Genomic DNA, 23,364 nt, shown 5'->3' with positions numbered 1-23,364 from the left:
ATAAAAGCGGAGCTGCAACGGAAGAGATTTTAAGCTAAAATCATACAGCATGGGGGCAAAGCTTAAAACAGCCAGATGGCCAAAGGTAGATTGACGCTCCCCGTTTTCAAAACCAAGATGTAGAATTATGCCAGTTGAGCTTCTTAGCTGCATTAATCCCGATCTATCTTTATTTTTCCCCAGTTGAGGTGTTTTGCTTCTTTGGGGGGAGGGAGTTTAAGCTAGCAATATCAACTTATTTCCTACCAGACCCGGAGAATCTATGACTTTGTAAAAAGTCTCTTGGGTTTTGTGTGTTTGTTTGTTTGTTGCAAGGTGTTGCTTTTAATTTACCATCCATTCACCTTCACTTCGATAGAAAGAGCTTTCTTGATCATTAATAAAGATGAAAAGTTGAGAGAGCTGCACTAAGGGGAATCTGAGAACTTCCTTGTAACAACTTCTTATCTTCTATAATTCTCTAGATACACAAGAAAAATGGCTCAGAGAATCTGTTATCACTCCTTGATTTATTTTTTTTAAATAAACACTCCTTCAGAATCAAAATGTAAAAATCAAATCCTGCCCTCCTTTACAGTGGAACCCCATTGATTTCAGTGGAACCGCAAGTTCATGATTAACTTCAAGAAAGTTGTACTGACTGTAAGTGATGGCGGAGTTTTGTCCCCTTGTATTTAAAATTGTGTCACCTGCTTTGATAACAGAATGAAGCTTTTGATGCCCTTCGTCTCCTGGAAATGCCTGCATCCAGGCGTTGTTTTTTGCAGAGATAGGAGAGTAATTGACTACACAACTAACAATGCAAGAATAAAACAAAGTTGTTCACAATTCTGTCTTTCTTTGTGATTTCTTTACCTCATGTCTATAATAAATGTATTCATGTTACTGAAAACAATTAATAGTGGTTCATAATAAGGGGAAACTAAGGAAACCTGCAGCAGGGTAACGTGGTAGGGAAGGCTAATGACCTTCACCTCTGCCCTCTTCTTCCAGTGATTCTACACTGAGTGAGTCTGCGAATCTCCACTCAATTGTTGCTGGCAATTTGGCGCAATCTGACACGTTTAGCCACCGGGAAGGACAGCTCAGAGCTAGGTGAAGATATGAAACACTTCTCACCCAAGGTCAAGGACTCGGCATCGATAGGTCAGATTTAGCTAAGCCTGTGGCGAGGCACCTAACGCCCCTGAGGTTTCTGTTGAGAATACTCTGCCAATCACACTAAGTGCCACGCTGTAGTGTTTAGCTGAATAAATAGTTCACAAACGACAGAAGTAAAACGGTGTCTAACATGCAACTATAATAACCCCAGCCTGTCTAGTAGGACATGTTACAACAAATGTTCCATTTCTTAACTACATTCAAGTTATAGTCACCTGTGTCTAGACGAATACAGTGTTTTCACCACCTCTAAACCAATTCCTGCAGATCCTGTTTGGCAGCATAAAGGACAGTGCAGTCATTTTAAATGATAACACAGAGGGTTTGTGTTCCATAAAGAAAATCATGTGATTTGATTTCTTGTCAATATCTTCATCTACCCATTAATGCCACCTAAAGGATGCTTGCCCCACCCCGACAAAATTTGCAACACGTCTTTGCATTTTCGTTCAATCCATGTTTTGTTGGTTTGTTATCTTTTATCTGAGATGTCTGTTGGTATGTGTGTGTGTGATGCACACAATGTTTTCCTTTAAAAAAATAAAGCCTTTCAGTTTTATTAGTTATTCATTAAAGTGATCCATATCAGTCAGGTAGATATTATTGAAAAAGAAAAGTGAAGCTGGATAGTTTGACTGTTTCCATGAAATCGGATCTTCTCCTCTTCTAGTAATAGTTTTAATCTTACATTCACTTAACTTTGAAAACCATGAAACGAAAAAGAGTAAGAAATATCGGGGGTCGCGTTTGAAAGATTGGGATAAGTTAATGGGAAGGGGTGGGTGTCAGTTGCTCACTGTCACACAATCAATATGTGAGGAAGAAGGAACTCACTTTACGCGTTCCTAATGGCTAATACCCGGACTATGGGGGACTTGCTCCTTAATAGTTGTTCTAAATAATAATGAAAGTGATTATGATGATCTGAAAGAGGAATCACTGTGCAATGATTATTCGTGAGGGTGTTTTACTAGAAAAAGTTTGGAACTCAGAGTGAATAAAAGTGTCTGGCGGGAAGGAACAAAATGTGAAAACTCATCTCCGGTGTAATCAGAACGTCCTGTCCCTTTGGAGCACACCTAGCCCAGCCCCCAGGTGAAATCCTGGAAACAAGTTGCCATTCGGAATAATAAGCATGCACGTTCGCTGTGATTAATGTTAAGTATATCTGGATGCTGCTACAAACACGTTTTCTTCCTTTACAGCCGATGCTGAGTCTAATCATTGTTTTTCTTCATTCTGCAGCTGTACCTTATTTAATGATCTGTTGGTAAGAAATTCAGTGTAAACTTCGTTACCTATTGTACAGCCTAGTCCAGAAATGTTTGGGGAATCAGTATAACGAGAGACGCAACGATGCTGGGAATTCACTTTCCTTTGCTAATGGACTATGTTTTCCAAAAGCCGATTATATTTAACAAAAATTAATTGGAGTGAACAGAGAGGTCCATTTTCAGGTTCTCAGGAAACATCAGTTAGCTCAGATCGCGAGAAGTTTAGAAAACTTCGTAAGGTAGTTAAATAAATCCAAATGAATAGCTGTCTTCCCGAAAATAATATCTGTTTAATTCTGAATGGCATTCTAGAAAATGTGTATTTATAGAGAGCCCTCCAGGTGAATAAAATCCTAACACACACACACATACACACAACTATTACAGACTCCCAGACATAGATACGTATGCACATTTATTAAGTAAAACTGCGACTTTCTTATGCAAACGATAAGTACAATAGTCTAGTAATGGAGTGGAAGTAAGGAGAGGAGGTTCCACCCCACACTCAGCCGCATATTACCTTGGTCAAGTCACCTAATTTCGCTGTGTCCCCATTTAATGATCTAGAACAGTGGGCTAATAATGCTACCAACTTGTGCATAGATCTTTGAGATCCTGTCTTGAGAGGTGCTGTAATAAAAGCAAAGTGCCAATACTGGATTGAAATCTGAATTGCTCGCTCAGTCCTTACTCAGTCGAAGTTCTCTTTATAGTCAGAAGGAGTCTTATCCAAGTAGCAACCAAAGGATTGCAGAATAATGAATTATTTTCATTGTGGTTCGAAGGGATTATTGATATCTTAAAGGCACAAGTTACTGATCCTTCTCAAAATCATGGTTTTGTATATAATTCCTTCATTTTCCCTGTTACTTTTAAAAAGAGTATCTTCTAACCGACAATATCAACAAGGCTTTTTCAACTTCTACAGTAAGTCAGACGTATATGTTATTTTAGGGTTGCACATAATGTGTTATTTATATTTAAAGTCGTTTTCTTAGATGTCTTTAGGTACCTTAAGGTTCAGGAGTTACAGTATAGTTACAACTTCAGTATGGTTACTCTATCAAATTTGTTAATCTACACCTTTTTGGGGACGTCTGCTTACATGGGAACAAAGGCAAACAGAATTTGATCAAATTCATGCTTATGTAAAATAATAGAATGTAAAATAATAATCCTTGATCAATATTTGTCTTCTTTGTTTAAAAGTATGTTAAAAATATCCTTGCTCATTTAGCACGTCACCAACCTTAAAAGTGCTCAGATATCTTTTTTGTGATCTCTAGTGCTAAGGACTCACCATAATATTGGGCCCAATCCTATAATCCTTACGGAGTCAAAACTCCCTAGAGGAGTTTTTCTTTAGTCAGGACTGTAATAGGTAGTGTCCATTGTAATGATCTTTTCACCAAAGATTACATAGTGCCTGCGAGAGACTTATGGGGCTGGGGGGCGGCGGGGGATCCAAGCTCCGCTCCAGCTATGTGGAAGCTCTGACTTGTAGTTTTTATTCCCTATACTGCAAATGTCAGTAACATGCAACTTTAGTGCTCTGCAGTTAATAATTTTGCCCGAGGTCTATTACTAGCATTAATTGTCCCAATAAATTGAGATATAGTGTGCATAATGCAATGTAACAATATGGTTATATTCCACGTGTATGACTTAATTAAGCTATCTGCAGCCTGATGCTGCAAGTCAACGGGTGTGCAAGTGGATTAACAATGTACTGTTCTTGTATCCTCAGGATGGTGCATAATTACTTTACTGACAGTACATATCAATTTTTGATGATTGCAGAACACATGCTCACTTTACCAACAAGCGCTTTAATAACTCTCCATTGTGTTTTTAAAAAGCGTTGTTTGGAAATATTTGGAAGTCTCTGCAAACAGTTTTATAGGTTCTTAGTGTGTTCTTCAATGGGTCGAGGTTTATACCGGATGTACGTTTCATAAAGCGCAGTGACTAACACACAGTCCATGCCCCAGACTGAGAGTTTGGAGTTCCCTGATGCCATTAAACTCCCACCCCATCTTCGATCTGCAGAGCTGTCAACTCTGCTTGAGGGAGTGGATTTGATCCCGCTCACTATTTTTGACACAACGTATGTTCACGCAGGAAGATATGGGTCACTTGAAGACCAATACGGAATTAATAATTGAATGGGGGAGGTGTTCACTGGATTTCTACCCAGTCAGTGAACTGAGATCTAGGCATCACACGAAGGAGAAGTGTCCGAAGAAGAAGGCCCCCTTGATCTCCCTGGTGGGTGGAATCCTGGAGTGGATATGGTGTCCAGACACATGCTCCTGAAATTTGCAAACTGAGTAATAGAAATTACAAAACTCGATTACGACAACTCTGACAGGACTCGTTGGCGAATTCAATGTCTTTGTTAAAAGTAAGATGGCGCCAGAACCGACTCTCCCACCGTGCTGGCTCACAAAGTTTGCCTCTGTTAGGTATGATTTACTGTTTGCATCGGAAGCCAAAGGTAGACCTTGATGATCAAGTGACCTTTCTGCAGTGAACGTAATTTGTCATCCATAATTTTATTGGAAAGATAGGTAGTCATCCATCAGAATGTATTCAACTGCATTAAACGTTTACATAGGGAAGCTTGTTAAGGTCTTATGCTCAGAAGCTTCTGCAGTAATGCTAATGTTTTAGAGAATCAAAATCCATCTAGTTTAAAGAGCACCATTTTCTCATGCTAAGCCCATTAAATAAAATTATTCTAAATCTTTTCACCAGGTCCTTGGTTAGTATAAGAGCAGCAAGAGACTGAATAAGGTCAACTAAGTTTGGGTGAGTTCTACTTATTTGCCCGTCTCGGAGTCTATTAGAAGTGGAATCATTCTAGTTTCCGTAGTTCAGAAGGTTATTTAAAAACTTAGCTGAATAATGTTTTCTGGGAGTGATTTTCCAAAACCCTCAACAAGTCGGATAGTTCTATTTATTAGAGTAGATTGTAGTTATAAATCACATTGCAATAACTGTAAATCATGCATGACAATGGCTGCCCAGGTAAAATGTTTTAAAGCCCTTTTAGGGTAGAGATCATGAAATAAATCAATAAAAAAATATGTCCCAGTCAGCTTTTCAACAGAACACTAAGTTCACTCTTAAAATGTAGAGATGATAGTGTTCCTGTTTAAAGTGTCCTGGAAAAAAAAGTCGATTTGTTCTTGTACCTGAAGCAGGTGATGTTTATGCAGAGACATCTGAATGACAGCAGGAGTGAAGGACAAATCTAATAAAGCCTAATAAACCGTGAGAGTCTAAATGTCATTAAACTTACAAAGATGAGACTCCAAATCACCAAAAAGGTAAATGTCTTCATTAGTCTGATCTCTGAAGACTGTCGAACATTTCATTAATTTATAATTTATGATTGTTTGACAAATATTGAAAAGTATGTAAATATGAGAGGGATAATGTCTTTTCTGCGGGAGATGAGGAAATGACCCAAACTGTACGTGCCTGCTAGATTACACACGAGGTTCCATCTATCTGTTATCAAACTGTGCTTTCCCTTAATACAACATATTGTGCAACTGACAAGTGAAATAGTGCAGATAAACCAATGGTTTAAAACGTAATAAAGACAACAGCCATTTGCATTTTTTACATTTTATTACAAAGGTAATTTACTATGACACATTTCTGAAAGTAATTTATGAAAACATTTTAAAGCAATTATATAATGTATACAGCACTTGGAGGCACAAAAAGTCAGATAAATAATAGCATTATGGATCTTCAGAGACTTTCTGTGGCTCGCACAGGAAAAAATATTTCGAAAAGAATATTTTACAGGGAAAAGGAGCAGCAGTAAAATATAAAAGCATAGAAATGAAATGCAGAATGATGTAATAAAGAGGAAATGTTACACTACTTCGGACTGGAAGTGCAGCATTATATATCCAAGGAAACAATTTCGTCTTTTCCAGATGACTGAAATCAGCTAATAGCGGTTTTTCCTGAACGCTACAGGCAGGTTGGGTATTTTTTTAAGAGGAGAGGCTTTTTGTAATCAATTTTTAATATAAATCACATTTTGTGGGCCACAACTTACCCTGCATGACTTCAGCGGGACCACTGAAGTGAGTTAGGGAAGCAGGACTTGACCCAGTTAGTTCACTCCCTTTCTGTCCCTCTGAGGAAGACTGTAAACATTACTGTATTAATGGGGAAGGAGGAAGAATATGGACCCCGTAATCCTTACTTGGGGATTATTCCCAGTAAAAATGTTCCCTCGTCTTGACAGGGCCTGTGTATGTGTATAAGGGATGAGAAGTGGAAATTTCAATGGGAATTGTGCTTGAGCAAGGACTGGATGATCCTACCACCACCATTTCGCTCTTTCTATTACTTCATGAAAAATATTAGGGATATTTCCACACTCTACCCCCCCCCTCTGCAATTAAAGGCTTATCCTGCCCCATTGAAGTCAATGGGAGTTTTGACATTGATTTCAAGAGGAGTAGAATTGGGCCTTCAGCCAGAATGCAGTACTATTCATTAATCGTGAAAGTAGTATATATTTTTTTCTGATTTGGCCTGTTAAATTATCTGTGTGATACTTATATCATCGTTATTTTACAGTTTAGCAAACAATAGATTTTTGCTCGTTATCATTAAAAACAACAGAAGACACAGAAACATCGAAAGATCGGGATCAAGGATTAATATTTTCTTCCAACAAACGTTATGGCTCCAGGCTTGGCTTTTTCCCCCAAAACCTTGAACAAGAAATTGTAACATTATCAGTAAAGATTTGAAAACATATCGCATGAAACTTTATGTCGTATATTCAAAGGCATCCAATAAACAATAATTTATGAAGCTAAATTTTGTAAAAGATTCTAGCATTCCACAGAACATCTTACGTGGGTTTTTTTTCCCTTCTATTTGCATAAAGAGTGCCCTTTTGACAAATGCAGCTATAACAAGCTTGTAAAATAAAACAGAAATCTCAACTATTTCTCAGATCTATAAGGTTGTTTTATTCCAAAATCTTGCAAATATTTCAGTAGTGCGTGTTAGAAGTTTCACTGAAAGACCCCTGGCAGAGTTGATTACCAACTGTGAGACTCACTGCCACAAACCCTTTTCACCAGACATATTAAATCTCTTACCCTAAGAAAACAGGCACTTGTCACAATTGAAATCCGATTTATGGGATAGCAGTATGTAGCAGTTTAGGGAACCTTATATTTTACCTCTGAGTCCTTCTAACTGTAAATATCTAGCACGTCTTTCTCCCAGAGGTCTTATAAAAACTTTAATAACTGAAGTGATTTCAAAGTTTATAAGGGCTGCCTTCCAAAGAAGTATGTCTGCATGTTTGCACTGCTAAACTGCCATCCAACTTCAGAATTCCAGGAGGGGGGAAAAAAACTATTGACATTTCTTGTCCATTTTTCGTGAATTGATATTTCAAAGGAATAGTCAGCAGGTGATTCCACTTTTACCTCACTGTTGTACACTTTTCCTTATGGCAATATAAATATTAGAAATGAAGAAAGCTGGAATGGTCCCAATGCACATACACTCCGTTCCTCTGGGAAACTGGAGCATATCGGGGAAAAGATGAAGCTGGCATGTACTTTCAGTTATTTTAGCAACCCGACCCTAAACAAATTCCAGTTGAGGTTAGTTGTTTTTCTGTAGCCCAAAATTAGGAAGGGTCGATGCTGCTGTAGGAAGGCCAGGACTTGACCGTATTTATACAGAGGGACAGTTGTATCACTGACTGGTCCATCCTCTGAAAAATATATGGTTGCATTCAGACCAATATTTATTTATTTATTTACTTTATTTGATGAACAACACCCCCACCGCCTTGAGGACCTCCTAGAAGAAACTTTACCTTAGGTTTCCTTAACATTTTGAAGTCATTTCAATAAACAAACAAACCTCACAAATCTCATCACAAAATTGGGTCGTTGTCTATAGCCTGATAAACAGTGCATTATTTTCAATCACAGCCTGGAGTGAGCCCTCACCTTTTCCTGTAATGGAATTCGTATGTAATGTTTATTCTCTCATATTACACACACATATTCTCATATTATCACCTAAAGGTCTTTTTGGGTGCAGTCCTTCAATGGCACATTTGTGAATTTGTGGGTTAACAGCTGTCAACAGTTGAAAAGTGGCAAAAAGTTGCATTTACTTTAAAGTCCTACGAAAGTGATGAAAGAAGAAAAGGGGAGGCAAGGAAGAAAAAATTCATTGTCATGACAATTGATAGTTTCTGAAATTCACAAGTTAGTAACGTCTAATTAAGGTTAAAAAAATGCTTCTGATGTGTCAACTCTAGTGGGCAAACCAATCGATTAGTAATAAATGGGGACAATGAAAGGGCTCCATTGTTTTCTGTTAAGCAATTCATAAGTGACCCCGTTTATATCTGAAGAGCCATGTTTTGATGACTTATAGTATATGCAAAAACAAACTTTCCCGCGGTGTTTTGGGGTTGGGGTGTCTCTGTGTGTGTGTGTGTGTGATGCTTTTCTTTCCAAATAGCCAGATGATTTTAAAAAGAAAAACACAGAGAAATGATAAATCGTGTCGCATAGCTAATGGCTGCAGGGCGCGTTTACCAATTCATAATCATTTATTCTTGGTGATGTATGACCCTTACTCTTAAATCTCAAAAGCTTCTATTTGAAGGTGTAAATAGCTTCCCCCCTCCTTGCAGTAAACCTTACTGCATTAGCAGTGATTGATCTGCTGTACAATTCGTCCCAGAGTGCTATTTTAGAGGGGGAACACTGGCTTTTGGAGATTAACTGGGGAGTCTGTTACATATTAATGAACCTAGGAGATATACTAACGTTTTGGTAATTTAGTTATTTGTGTCTATAGCTTTCGCCGTTATTTTCTCTTAGACCCCCGCGGTTGTTACACATCGAATTAAAAAGTGGTCCTTTAGCATCATTTTTTCAGTGGCAACTAAACGCCATTTAATGTGAAAAACAAATGTTGACTTGTCTCTTGAAGGAAGTGTGTTCTTGGCAAGACATCAAAGTGTTTTAAACTGTATTAGAAGATTTTGTTAGTTTGTTACCCGGAGCCCACGGTAATGTAATAAGATAACCTCTTGGTGTTTGAGAAAACCCATCGGAAAGGGGGGAAATGGTATTATGATGCGCTGGCTGCAAATATGCCTAAATTTACTTGGGATTATAGTTCTATCAGAAATGCGATGGCAGCTGTTGGCTAGGATTAAAAAGTTGATTAATGTGCTAATTAATAATAATCGATAGATGCACTAATACTCTCCCTGCAACTCATATGTTAGAATTAGGAGTGAAAAACTTCTAGCTCACCCTCTAAGGTATATCACACAAAGAAGTCAGTTTAATCTGAGTTCTGTTAAACCATTGCTTTTTATGAGGCACATAGATAAAATGCATCATCTTTCCTTGGGAATGTTTGACTGTGGTATATCAGATACAGAACACACTGCACGTGTTCAGGTTTAAATTGCACAAGGCTGAAGCTGTGGTTTGCTGTAGCAATATAGAAAGAACAAACGTGCAAGAAAAAATATTGTTAAGGTCCAGAAATTAACCCCGCCTATCCCTCAGGCCCCCTTCCCATTCTTAGTTCAATAGCAGAGCAATGTCCAACTCCTACGTGGAAAAATATGGGCTTCTAGAAAATTTGCTGGAATTTTAGAAATTATGAGGTTCTGCTTCCCATCAACTTTTACAAAATAGAGTTAATTATATTCGAAGGCCATTAATAGAGACTGCTCCGATATTAATTAATTCCAACAAAAAACACCACTCTATAAAACAGGTTTTGCCCTGATGTGACTTATGAATACAAAAAAAGCCTGACGTTCCCGCAGTTATAACAGGTAGGTTAAAATACCGTGTATGCCTAATATGTACAAGATTGACACGTTTTATACCCCATTTATTGCTGATGCACAAATATTTAAACGCAGCTCCCCAGAGACGTCTGTTGAGAGCAGGGAACAGCTACAAAAGTCAAATACAAATGGCCTTATTTTTAATCGAAGCAGATATGTTTATCTCCGAGTATTATGTCAAAAAGTTAAGCATTTGTTTAGAACAAACTCAAGAAGCAACAGTCTTCGCAAGAACATTTTCTGAAGAACAAGTGATCATGGGCTACTTGGCCAGTTGGCTAGGAAGGACCTTTTGTTTTCTTGGGCGATTTATGTTCTTTATAAATATGTGGTTTGGAAAATAAAAAGAGACTTGAAAACGTTGTTACAATGAAAAAGGACAAATTAGAAGACATTTTCCGTGATCAAAGGAGGAAGAGAAGCGAGTATGGGTATTCAAAAAGCTTGACTTATTCAGACAACTCCTTTGGAACAGAAGGGCAACAAGCGTGTCTTACATTGAAAAGGCGCCTCTATTCAGAGTGCAGGTGCGAAGTGGTGTGGCACATTCTGCCACATTATGTAAAGGTTGTTGGAGATTAGTGTTCAGACTTAATAACTAAAGCGCTTGATTCACATTGGAAAAAAGCCTCCTCATCCGTGAAAGCAAAATAATTTAACGCGTGATCATTTCGAGTGCTGCTGATATCCTAATACTTGCATTGTTCTCTGCAAAGTACTAGAGGAGAGAGGGTTGATTCTTTGGGAACCTATCATTTACAGCCACTGAACTCTGCTCAGAACTGGAGGTCTGGAGGGAAGATAAAAGAGGGACATAAGAGAAAAGTTGCACATTTGAATAAAGAAAACACTATAAATGTGGCACACACACACACACGCACACACACTTTCTCCTTCTCCCTATCTGCACACAGTGTAATCTGTCAGGAAGGTTGGTGCTAGCAAGGATTTGGATTGAAATCCAGACTCTTAAGAAAAGAATCCTTCCACTCCAACTTAACAATTAGTCATATTTATGTAAATGTCATTAGTTAATGCAACTTTCCATAAAAAGATAATCAGGCAAGAGCAGTGCATAGGTATTACCTTAAATGCATTGGCTGTTTGTTTCATTCATATGTTAATACACGTGATGCAGCAAACTCTGTGCCAGGGAGGGGGAGGGAGGAAGAAAATAAATTAAAAAAAACAAACAAACAAAAGAAAACCCCGAAAAACCACAAAGGTCTAAGTTTTTATTGTGACATCAAGTGTTGTTATACATATTGGTGGTTTGGATTTCCCTCTTAGTCTAGCAGCCAGTTAGCCTTGCTGGATTGTTATTCCACAAAGTTTTTCTTCTTGTAGGTATTAATTTTAAACATTAAAATCTTATGATCTGCCAAAAATTTCATGAATGAGTGTGACCCTTTGGTATACAAATATGCTGAACACCCATTTCAGAACTATCAGAGATAAAGTATCGTTTAATAGGGTACGTATCAATAATAATTGCAATACCTTCCCCGCCCCCCTTTTAATATAAGCATTTTATGGGCATTTCCATAAATTCTATATAAGAATAAAGGCTATAATGGGAACAAGGTGAGAAAGCTGTTAACCATTGTTTCATGAAGAAAAGGTCGTAAGTCAGGCAATTGGTGTCTGACCTGTCAGGATAAGGTATAAAGGCTTTATTCATGCAGTCGCTCACAATTTTCTCAGCTCTCACAAAAGTGTTTTTATGATTCTGTTTTCTTACCTCGTTCCTTAATTAAAAAGCTGAATGATTAAAATAGCACCTGCATAATGTCTGGACGACTGCTGCATACTAATTCAAGGGTCTTTACATCTAGTAATTATAACATAAAATCAGAGATTGAATAAAACAGAAGGATTTTGCCCCTAAAGCCCTGCTAATCCCCTTTTAAAAGAGTCTGCTGAAATAATTCAGAACAGTTTCCGGAAGTTGGATTATCGACTCTTTTTTGACTATTTACAATGAAATGATATTTCACACTTAAAGGAGTCTCTGTATTTCTACAACATTTTTTTAAGTTGTCCTGTTTTTTGGACAATAAAAATCAACTGACTCTTGGTTCTTTTCGTACCTAATGTTTTTTCAGCAATTTTTGCTAGTGAGCCTCAATTTTACCAACTATTTGAAAAAGACTGAAACAGCCTCAGATGTAGAGAACAAAAATTTCCTTTGTGAAACTCCAGATATAACCATTTTATTTAACACTTCAGTACTCAAGCCTTCCCATAATTACATGATATAACACAATTCAAGTGGGTCACTCTATCTTTAAAAAATTAACAAAAAGCAACATTTGTGATAAAAGCTAACAAAAAACACGTTAAGAAGCTAGATGTTTTAATACAGAGAGTTTTCATTTCTTCTCTAATGCCTTTATAGTGAACATAGAAACATATAGTTCAAACAAATACTGAAACTGTATGACTGATCAAAAGTTGTAAAGTATTTTGACTTTCACAAACATTGTTTTTAACCTGTCAGAGCTGTCAGGTATATAAAATCGGATCTATAGGTTGTCATTTTATAAGGACTGGCGCCTAGAAAGGCAGTCAAACGTCAGTGGAATGTTGGAATATAATCAGGATGTGTTGTTAACCATTAATTACTACATACACGGAAATTGTTGTTTAGAGATTGTGCTAAATTCTTACATGGCTTATTTTAGAAACAAATGTTTACCTAGCGAAGCATATATGATGGATTCAGTTTTTATATGTTACTAGACTGATCGCACTTTTTTTAGCTTTGCTAAGCCCATACTCCATAATTATAACTTTTAGAGTCAATGTACAGCGCACATTAGAAATAAAATGGTCCAAAACAATAATGTGACTTAATAATGGCATAATCTTGTTGGTAATAGTTGCATTAAAATAACCTGAAGTTGGTACATTTTTACTAAAAATGTTGCTTCATAAAAAGAGGAAATACACTAGAAATGTATTTTAATACAAGTAATGAGGATTGTCCCAATTAAAGTAAAACCTGTCTGAAGCTAATATTTACTTTTCCAATAGCTTACTCCAAATTTACAGTAGATAAATATTGCTGGCTAATACAAACAAGAGGTGGAAGATCACTTCCTGACACAGATTTAGCTTTAAGCGTCTAAGAGATTGAAACAATTCAGTCATGCACCAAAACTGTTTCCATAAACTGTTGCCATAATGCATACACTCCTTAGGTAACGTGTTGTTATCACTGTGAATATTGTCCTTCTAGTTTAATTCCGCAAAGCTTTTAAACCATCCACAAGAAAAAACTACCAAAGTTTCATTCAACTATAGAAACTGGGACTTTTGACTAAAAGCTTTAATTGGTTAACAGGCCCCATTATCATCATGAGAACAATGTGCTTTTGTTGGGTCTTTAAATATGTTTAGACTTTAGAAACATATAGTCTTCTTTCTTGTTCATTTATTTTAATGCACTTTAATTTGTACCCCAGGTATACTATTCAGCGTGCAACATCCTAAAAAAGTTGTAGGGTGCAAATAAACCAACTTATGGCCCAGAGGTTCAGTAAAGCTGGTGCCTCTTCACAATTCATGTGGGAGATATTGGGAACCCGACTCCCTTCCCACAGCAGCATAATAATCGATTTCTCATAATTTTTATTTTATGTTCTCACAACACTTCAGACTTCTGTCGTGATCCGCTTCGCAGCCTACCACGCGTTTTGCTGAACCATGTTGATTTTTTTTCAGCTTGCAAAATATAACGAGAACGGATTAGAGTGAAAGTGGGCTTCGGGCCATGTGGTATTCATAGCATTTGCTGCACTGACATACGTTCAAAGAATAACGTATGTGTAATGCATATAGATTTGATATGTTTCAGACACCTACTTCTGTATAATGTAGTGGACAATCATGCAACAGCGATCGCTTTACAAAATGCTGTCCAAAGATGATCCTGTGTCAGTAGGGAAAGTACTGACATATCTAAACTATTCTTCATAGGCTAGCAGCAATGAGAAACGATAGACATGTAAGAGGCAGGCATAAAGACTTCACTTAAATGCTTGACTGGATACCTGTGAGCTGAGGGTTAAGTAATTTGGTGCGTAAACCTAACAGTTATACATACACTTAAAAACCATCTTTTTAATTGTAATACATTTAAGTGCGATGTTCCAAAGAAGCAAAATAATCAGCAAACCAATATTTATGGACAGCTCCGTGGGGTTAAATGAAGTGTATTTAACAGTATGCAGAGCCTAGTTTTCATGCCCCTTCATCTAAGTGATATAGGCGTGGAAACTGTGGTCTTAGTTTATTTAGTTTACTGATTCATATTTCTAATCTTCATTTCCTCGACATACAAACGTTCTTTTGTTAAATGAATGGTCTTTAATTAATGCACTTGCACAATGCAGGAGCTTGCATGGGGATCGATGATAGGAAGCAACAGGGGATGAATCCCTCCAAAATGGTTTGTCAGCACTGAGAAAGAAAAGGCAATGTCTATAAAAGGACCACTAATAATGCCCACACGTCTCTCACCATGTTGTCTAAGGGGACATTCCATCCCTTGTTGACTACAGTCAAGTGTAATAACTACATGTCTTCCCTCAATCATTATAGCCCACAGAATTGTATACTTTAATTAGCATGTACTGTTAGCCCTCTTTTTTCTTTTTGTGCCAATTTTGTCATCTTTTAAAATCAGTAAATTTTCTTTCTTTTTCTTTCTTTCTTTCTTTCTTTCTTTCTTTCTTTCTTTCTTTCTTTCTTTCTTTCTTTCTTTCTTTCTTTCTTTCTTTCTTTCTTCATCTTCAAAGGTATTCTTTATTGGCAACATTCATACCACAAAAAGACAACTGTATGTCATCTCTGTGTTAGGCAACTTTAAAGTTTTGGTTAAAAGATAAGCCAATGCGCATGCGCAACATTCAATAAGCGGCACGAGGACAGCTACAGTATGCGCATAGGAGTGATGCATCATTCATAACTAGAAGAATAGGATTTAAAATGTCAAGTTTAAAAAACTCCGAGAATCCTCAAGAGGTGCTAAACTCTGCAACGTACGAAATGCAATTTATGGGATATGCATATCAAAACAACTTACCTTTACATTACTTTAAATGATTAACTGATTTCAACTCAGTAAAAAGTGATCCACGTACTCTTGAGGAAGCTTATAAAAAGTGCATGTGTAACAATGATTCCATGTTGTGCAGGGATTTCTCTGAATAAAAGAATGCATTCATCATCGATAGTTAGAAACAGCATTTTTGTGGTAGGGCCCTAATTAGTAACTATTTGTTATTTTCAAGCATATTAATGAAATCCAAAATTAAGAAATCATTTTGAAGGAGTCTATGTGCAGTTGTAATGATAATCAGCGGAGATAAAGAAAAGAAGAGGAGTTTAATTATAAGGAACTCAATGACACAAGTTTTTGAATTTTCTCTCTGACCCTCTGTCAATATTTAAAGTACAATTTATTATAGCTAGTCTTGAAGTTTCAGGTGTAAAGAATACTATCTTGAGAGTCTAGTCAAAGAGTTTTTATAAAAACTAACCAGTATAATTTCCATTAAAACTAAAATAATTAGCATGAAGCTATATTAGAAACCAACAGAAACTAGGCGTCGCTGATCGATTATATACTAATTTAGTAGGATGTCTGCAATTACTATTTAACCCAAATTCATAATAGAAGGGAAAAAAGATGTATACATAGTGTCTTTTATAAATGACGCAGTATAACTGATACAAATATGTACTTAAAATGTTCTTTGTAAAAAAATGACAGAATTGATACTTTTATAAACATTGTAAAAATAATTCAATTACTTAACAAATTTAAAATAATATTTTCAAACACATAAAACAAAATTACTTCAGCACTAAACGTGTGCTGAAAGGCAAACATAGATGATAAAGAGTCTGGAAAGATATATAATATTCCAACATTTTAATTGTTTTGACGAGTTACATTTTACGATACATTTGTGATCATTATATTTTCCCTTAAACATATAAAAGAGAGGATCTTCACTGCAGTTTTACTCAGTCTTTACTTAGGCAAACTCCCACTGAAATCAGTGGGAATTATTAGAATTACAGGATTGGGCTCACAGCATTCTGTAGCAGCTAAAATAAAAGTACACTGATGACTTACAACTTCAGGGGATTCTTTTTACAAAAAAAAAAGTATTTAATGATCTGAAAATTTAAAACTCCTAAATAAACCTTGATCAGGTCATTATATAATCGCACACTGTAATGTTTATAAAATGAAGATACAAAGAGATGCAGTTTGACTGTCTTTACACTTACTGACAATAAAACATGGAAACATATGGAAGCCATCGGTTTTAATGCGTAACAATTTCGGTACATTGCAGTATATACATGCTTAATAGGTATCCCGAATGTTAAAATTATCAAAGCCTTTACTCCTAAGTGTATGCTGTTGCATTCATTATACTGGAAAGAAAACGCTTGCTGCTTACATACTAGTGTTAATGAAACACTGCATTTCTGCTTTTTCACAAGAATTGCATTCCGTGCAGCAAATGTGTAGGAATAATTTATTGGACAGAAAAGTTCAGGAGATAAAATGCAGAAATGGACATCGTTTAAAACTGAGAACTATAGAGCAGTCAGGACATACATACACCGATATATATATATATCTCTATATCTATACACAGATAGAGATACACATAGACACATACACATACATACGTCTGTATGCATATACATATGATGATATAGTTTGCCATTTTCTGTATCCTCCCTGCTCCTAGAGTTATCTTTAAAAGTTCGATTCTATCTCTTTAGAAACGGTTTAAAGCTAAGGGGCAGGGTGAGTTTGACAGAAAGGAGAACAAATCGCTGACAAAGAACCTTTTACGTTTCATCAGCGTTGTTAGGACGACAAGCAGGAATTTCTCAGATAATAACTCCCACTTCAAAGATTTCTCAGCTCAATAGAAATTGGACCATCCTTTTTATTCAACCACAAGGGCTGGCACTAAAGACGACTCAACTGTTTGAATTTTTTCGTCGTGTTTATTTTTCCCCTATTCACTAGGGTACTTGGATAAAATAAACAACAAGACAATTACTGGAACAGGACTTCTAACTTTCCCGGGACCATAACCCATCGGCCATGGCCTCAGCCATGCGGATGTCAAGTTCTTCATCCCTTCAAGCACTTACCACTTTCCAAACCTGCCACTATCCGTGTCCCCTTGGGCTGGGACTTCCTCCACAACAGCTTCTAGTCAGGCCTTTTCCCTATTTATTTTTCAGGGAATATTGAGATGATCCAAAGGTTCTTATTTACCTTCCTAGATACACTTTACACCATTAGACTAAGAAACCCCAAGTGTCCCTTTACTTCCCCATCCTAACTTCACTGTCTGGGGACTGGAGAAGGGTGGGGAAGGAGGACACACAATGTATTGTTTTTACACTAGAGACATTTTTGAATGGGGATGTTTGATCGTTTGGATTCTGAAAAAAAAATGTCAGCTGGTTAGAAATGCTCATGTTCTGAAGAGAGTTAGCACTAACCCAGAATATGTACATGCCCTTTATTGGCAGTCCCTCCTTTTGGTATAATAACTTCAGTGCAAAAATGCCATACCAAACCCCACCTTAGGGTGAAAGCAAACAAAAACAGTCTGTTAAAGTGTATTAGGCGGAGGAAGTATATTTCTGACGAAGAGCAGATTGACTGTATTAAGCTAGCATGAAACCAAAGGTCAGTGCAAATGTATCTTAATAGACTGTCTCAAATGGAGTGTGCCTCCTTTGAAGGCCGCTTGCTATTGCTCTCCTCATTACCATAGCGATCCTAACGTGGCATGTTGATGCACCATAAAACTCACACTTTCAACCCCAAAATCAGACCCTTTGAACAACCCGAGCTTGATTAGACCTTTCTCCTTTTCTTTTCCCCCTTAAAAACCATTTCCTTGCCTTTAGAAACTCGCCATCAAATCCCAAACGCATTCTCTGACCAAGGCAGAAAGCAGAAACAAAAGTGAGCTGACGCGACGGTTCAAGCGGGCCTTTTCTTCCTGACATTCTTATCCATTTTTATTATGATCTGGAACAAGTGCCCATTCGCGTGGGTTTTGTTTACCGGAAATTAAATGAAAATGATTTAGTTCGCGTCAAACAAAAATATATACTTGTATACACAAGAAAAAGGGCCTGTTAGACGTAAATATTATGTCCTTAATGAAAAGTCTGGACGGGCTCCAGACTTTGCCTTTCACTATTTAAGTATGACTTGCCTATTGCCATAGAAATCCTAACTTACCATGAAGATTCACCCTTGCGAAGAAATACTTCTTTGTGCGAGCTTTCTTTGATGTCTAAGGCATAAGATTCAGGCTTTCAGCTGCGTCTGTCTAGATTACCTTGAGAGCAACGGGGTAGACATCTGTAACAAGCAAATGAAAAATTAAAGGTGATTAGCCTTCACATCCAAACACTTATGTAAATAAAGAAATAAAGAAATAAACAGATCTCAAGACAAGATGGAAACACCCTCTCCTTTCGCAGATGGCTTCCATACCTTTTAATTTCCACGGTATACGTTTCATGATTTGAATAGTCAGTTGGGAACAATCGTTTTATAGTTTATATTGTTGATAACTACAATAGTTTATTTTTTAATTTGCCTACCTAAATCATTAGGTATATGTGTATACGTATTCACGTATCGTGTTTCCATTGTTTGCAATGCTTGCTAAATTAACAAGCAGCATCCGAACAAAGTTGTGTAGGTTCAAATACGTAGACGTTAGTGGCTTTGGAAGAAAATAAAGACGCCCCAGAAGGATGATGATTAGGTTGATGATCCCTTTCAGAACTGTCCAGATTTTTTTTTCTCCGTGGGGCCACGTAACACTAACCCGTTACCTGACTCAACAGCTCGTAGGGGGTTTTGCGCAAAATTTGAAAAAGAATTATTAGATCCGCCACTCTGTCTGCATTGAGTACGTCATAGAAACCACTTTCGGGAAATCGTATTGTTTATTTGCCTAAGCTATGTGGTATTTTTAAACATAATGAATGAACGAATTAAAATTGTACCTGTAGGCAGTTTCAAGTTACTTTGTGCCAAAAAAATCAGTGTTGTTTTTATCCCTAGGAGTGACTCATGTAGGTTCGGGGAGATTATAGTTTTAGGTTCTTAAATACGATGAACATTCTAAAACCATTTTATTTTGTTTTTACAAAATTTATTATGATGATGATGATTATTACAAGACAAATGTTGTGCGTTCTAGACAAGATCAGCACTGATTTTACATGATTCATTCAGAGAAATTGACAACTCACAAGTCCTTTTGGACAGTCCCAGCTCCTCTGGATTCAGCACAATGACGTCACCCATAACAGTTCACCCCCACCCCCCGCGCAAGAACACGGATTTTGAAAACACAAAACCCCACAATTCAACAGGAATGACACTTTCAAGGGGTGGGGAGAGAGGGAAATATGTTTATGTATTAAAAGTCATGTCTAGTGTAAACTAAAATGGACAATTAATCATTAAGCCACCCTTGGCCCATTTTATTATTATTATTATAATTAGTGACAACTGGGAGTGGGAATATTTTCCTGCACCAGGAAAAAGTATTGAGATTCTTTACAGAAAAGTCCGCTGAATTGGTTACTTAATCAAAGAATTGAATTGATCGATTTCATACAATTCGGTAACAAATAATAGTGGTGTGTGTGTTTACACAGAGAGAGAGAGAGAGAATAGGGGGCTAACAAAACTGTCAGTAAACCTCTATCACAAGATACCATCGACAATAAAACCTGTACAGCTAGAAATCCGAATTAAAACACTTTGGTTCGTTAATACACAAGATGTTGAAAATCGATGAGTTTGTAAATATATTAGAACCAGACGACCAGAGGAGTGTGTAAAAGGATGCAAAAAGTAATGAGGACGAACTGAAGTTGCCTTCGCGTGTGCTTAGTACCATAAATACAGTTTGTAACAAAGACCTGTTTAATTTATTTTACAAGGTATCTTCTCTTCAGAGGCCATGTGCCAGGACAGCGCCTCTATCTCTTTTTATTCCCCATGTGTGGTGCGCACATTATCTATGATCCCCTCGCATAAGATTGTTCCCTCTACTGTGGCAGTCTTGTCTTGGTACAGTGTTTCTGCCTCGCAAAGGTAGCAGAGTAACAAGAGGAGACCATTCGATGAGATCCAGACTGCAGACCGTGTGAGCGATCTGTTTATTGTTTTATTTCTAATAACTGGGCCTGGGCTCACAGTTCGTGTAAGAAGCCTCTCCTGGGTTAGGTGACGGAGAGTTACTGGGAGGAGTTGGGATGCCACTGCCCCCCGAGCTCTGACACACGTACCATTCGCTCAGGTTAGCTGCAGTTTGCGACGATGCTACTGGCTCTGCGTGAGAACAGGAAGCAGGAGGGTCCCGGCCGGAGTCCGAGGAGGGAGACACCAGGGAAGGTGTGGAGGACTCGTAGCCTGAACTCGGAGGAGGGGATTTGCAGTGCACTTTCATGTGTTTCCTCAAGGAACTGGGGTGGGTGTAGGACTTGTCGCAGCCTCTCACTTTGCAGTTGTAGGGTTTGTCACTGGTGTGCACGTGAGAGTGCTTCTTCCTGTCACTGCTGTTGGCAAATCGTCTGTCACAGCCTTCGAATTCACATTTGAATGGTTTTTCTCCTGAAAGAATGCAATTAACGAGTACATACATTAGTAAAATGGGTGGTAGTGTGGGGGGAGGAGAAAGGGGGTTCCTTAGGGTTTTAAAACATGAAATCCCTCAGCATGCTCCTGTGATTTAAACCTTCCAAATAGCCCCTCTACACTAATCTCCCATTTCATTGTACAGACAGATAAAGAGGTGTGCTTTAAAAAACGATCTGAGGACTATATTCGAATAGAATTTAGCATAGGTGCAAATATTTTTAAACCTGAACCTTACATTATTTTTTCAAGATTCCATTCTTTTTCGTACGGACACACACACACCATTTTCACTGAAACACCAATTCACAGTTCTCCTTTCCCCTTAGTCTAAATTGTTTGTTAAAGTGGGATTTGTGCAAACCACAAAGAAGTCGGGGAAGGTACAGCGCAAGTGCAGTTGCAGGCTACATGTAAACAATGTGTGCTCTGTCTGTCACAATTCAGTGTTGGGCACGGGAGTGGCCAGAAATTACATGAAGTTCATTTCTCACACTCCCAGAGGTGCATGTTGATATTTTGCTCATGGCCTTACTAAATCCCAGCTGCTACAGTATATTTTTATATTGACTACGATCATAGGTAGCGTTTATGACTGTAGATTGATTTTTTTTTTTTTTACCGCATGTTATCTTGCCAGGTTTAAAGAACAGAGCCGTCTTAAAAGCAGGCTGACTGTGAGAGCCAATATGATGTAGCTTCAATGTTAAAGTGACTAGGCCAGTGCCAGTTGCTGTTGTCAGGGTAAAACTCTTTCACCGTACAAACATATGCAATAATGGAGGGAATTTAAATCAGGATTAAATCTGATGGCAATATCAGAAACATATACGTGTTTAGAAAAACAATCTTACTGGTTGAGTAGTGCCAGAGGTTAACTTAGGGTTTTCTATACAAAGTACAGTGTATGATATATGAGGCATGATTTCAAGGAAATGCGCCAAAGACAGTTTCAGCATTAAATTATATTACTTCCCCACAGATTATTCTACTTGATAATACACAACTGCAAAACATGTACGCAAAAGTAGCACGAACTTTCTATTATCAGAGGTATGGGAATATTGGTAGGTTTTTGAAAAAAATAACAGTAAATTATATTAGCTTGCAAAAGAAGCCCCAAAATATAACTCTGAATTTATTTGGATTGGATGCTCAAACAAAGCCACTGTGCACACCATCATGGCGTACTTGGTCAAGAGGATTTAGCATGTATCAATATTTTTGCACGTTGGACTTACTAATTTATGAATGACGCAACCTTTATTATATTCCATTTTTGACACAAAATCGGCCTTTAATACATTAAATATCAGCATTGTAAATATTTAATGCAATTGCACTTTATAAGAGTGGGCGTAGGAAAGCTCCATATTTAAAGTAAGTCTCTCTCAGTGACTTTAAAAGCAATAATCAAGGACGATCTCTCACATACGTTAGCACTAACATTTGAATTGCAAACTAGTAAATATCTGGCATAATTACATACAAGTTCTAAAAAACATGATCACTGACGAAATGGTGCAACCCAGGCGCTGCAACAAAATATTTTCTCGCTCTACATATATGTATATATTCCAACTACAGTTTCACGTAAGGAAACAGTTTGACCTTCAGCATCTTGAGCTGTGACAACAAATCAAGGATATTAGTGTAGTACAAGCAAGCAGTAAGTTAGGAGACCCCAGGGAAAGCCATCCTCATAAACATCGTGAATGTGCAAAGTGAGTTACATTCAGGTAAAATTGGGCTGCTTCCTCATTTTTCAAGTGTTGAAAAATGTTTAACTTCGCTAAACCTCTCTGATATAGTAATTAAAAAGCCTTTTCATACAATCAGGTATCATCAACTCAGAGATTGAAAAGGGCAACGTTTTCTCATCTGTCTGGTTTGCATTCTTTGAATGCCTCAGTAACTAGCAGCAATGCAAATATTTTTAAGTGTTCCTTTCTAAAGAGAAGGTTTTTTTCTATGTGTAAACATTTATACTTCAGGAAAAGGCCATTTTTAAACGTCCTGCATTTGGAAGGCTACATGTAAAAAGTTATAAAGGCTATCGAGAAGCCAAGAGTCTAGACCGCCATTTTAAAACCACACTTGTAGCTGTGCAAAACTGTTCAGTGACATTCAGCTTCTTGGAGATTTTGATATAATCCCCCAACTCTGAGAGTGGATTAAGGTATTTACAAAATCCTCACGGGGGAGGGGAGTAGCATAAAATTTTGACTAGTAGCTCTATCAATTAAAAGTTAAAATGCATGTGTGTCGCTGGGAATAGAGTTTCCAACTTCCCACTTTTCACT

At 37.4% G+C, this 23,364-nt stretch overlaps 1 protein-coding gene across 11 annotated transcripts in view; it reads right to left on the bottom strand.

Annotated features, from left to right (window-relative positions):
* ZIC4 (Zic family member 4) overlaps positions 1-23,364 on the bottom strand; it is a 252,969-nt gene that overhangs the window by 213,821 nt on the left and 15,784 nt on the right. For 7 of the 11 annotated variants that reach the window (XM_084639453.1, XM_084639451.1, XM_084639448.1 and 4 more), the window contains one exon: positions 19,585-21,037. In XM_084639453.1, the coding sequence (XP_084495579.1) occupies positions 20,598-21,037 (440 nt within the window). In that variant the 3' untranslated portion in view covers positions 19,585-20,597. Of the gene's footprint in view, positions 1-6,140; positions 7,187-13,342; positions 14,797-15,421; positions 15,542-16,272; positions 18,761-19,584; positions 21,038-23,364 lie in introns of those variants that run through there. The other 4 variants (XR_014713006.1, XR_014713005.1, XR_014713004.1 and 1 more) reach the window with 4 other exon arrangements.

The sequence above is a fragment of the Lepidochelys olivacea genome, assembly GCF_965140295.1.
Source record: "Lepidochelys olivacea isolate rLepOli2 genome assembly, chromosome: 9".
NCBI classification, from domain to species: domain Eukaryota; kingdom Metazoa; phylum Chordata; order Testudines; family Cheloniidae; genus Lepidochelys; species Lepidochelys olivacea.
This window is presented reverse-complemented; position numbering and strand designations above follow the sequence as displayed.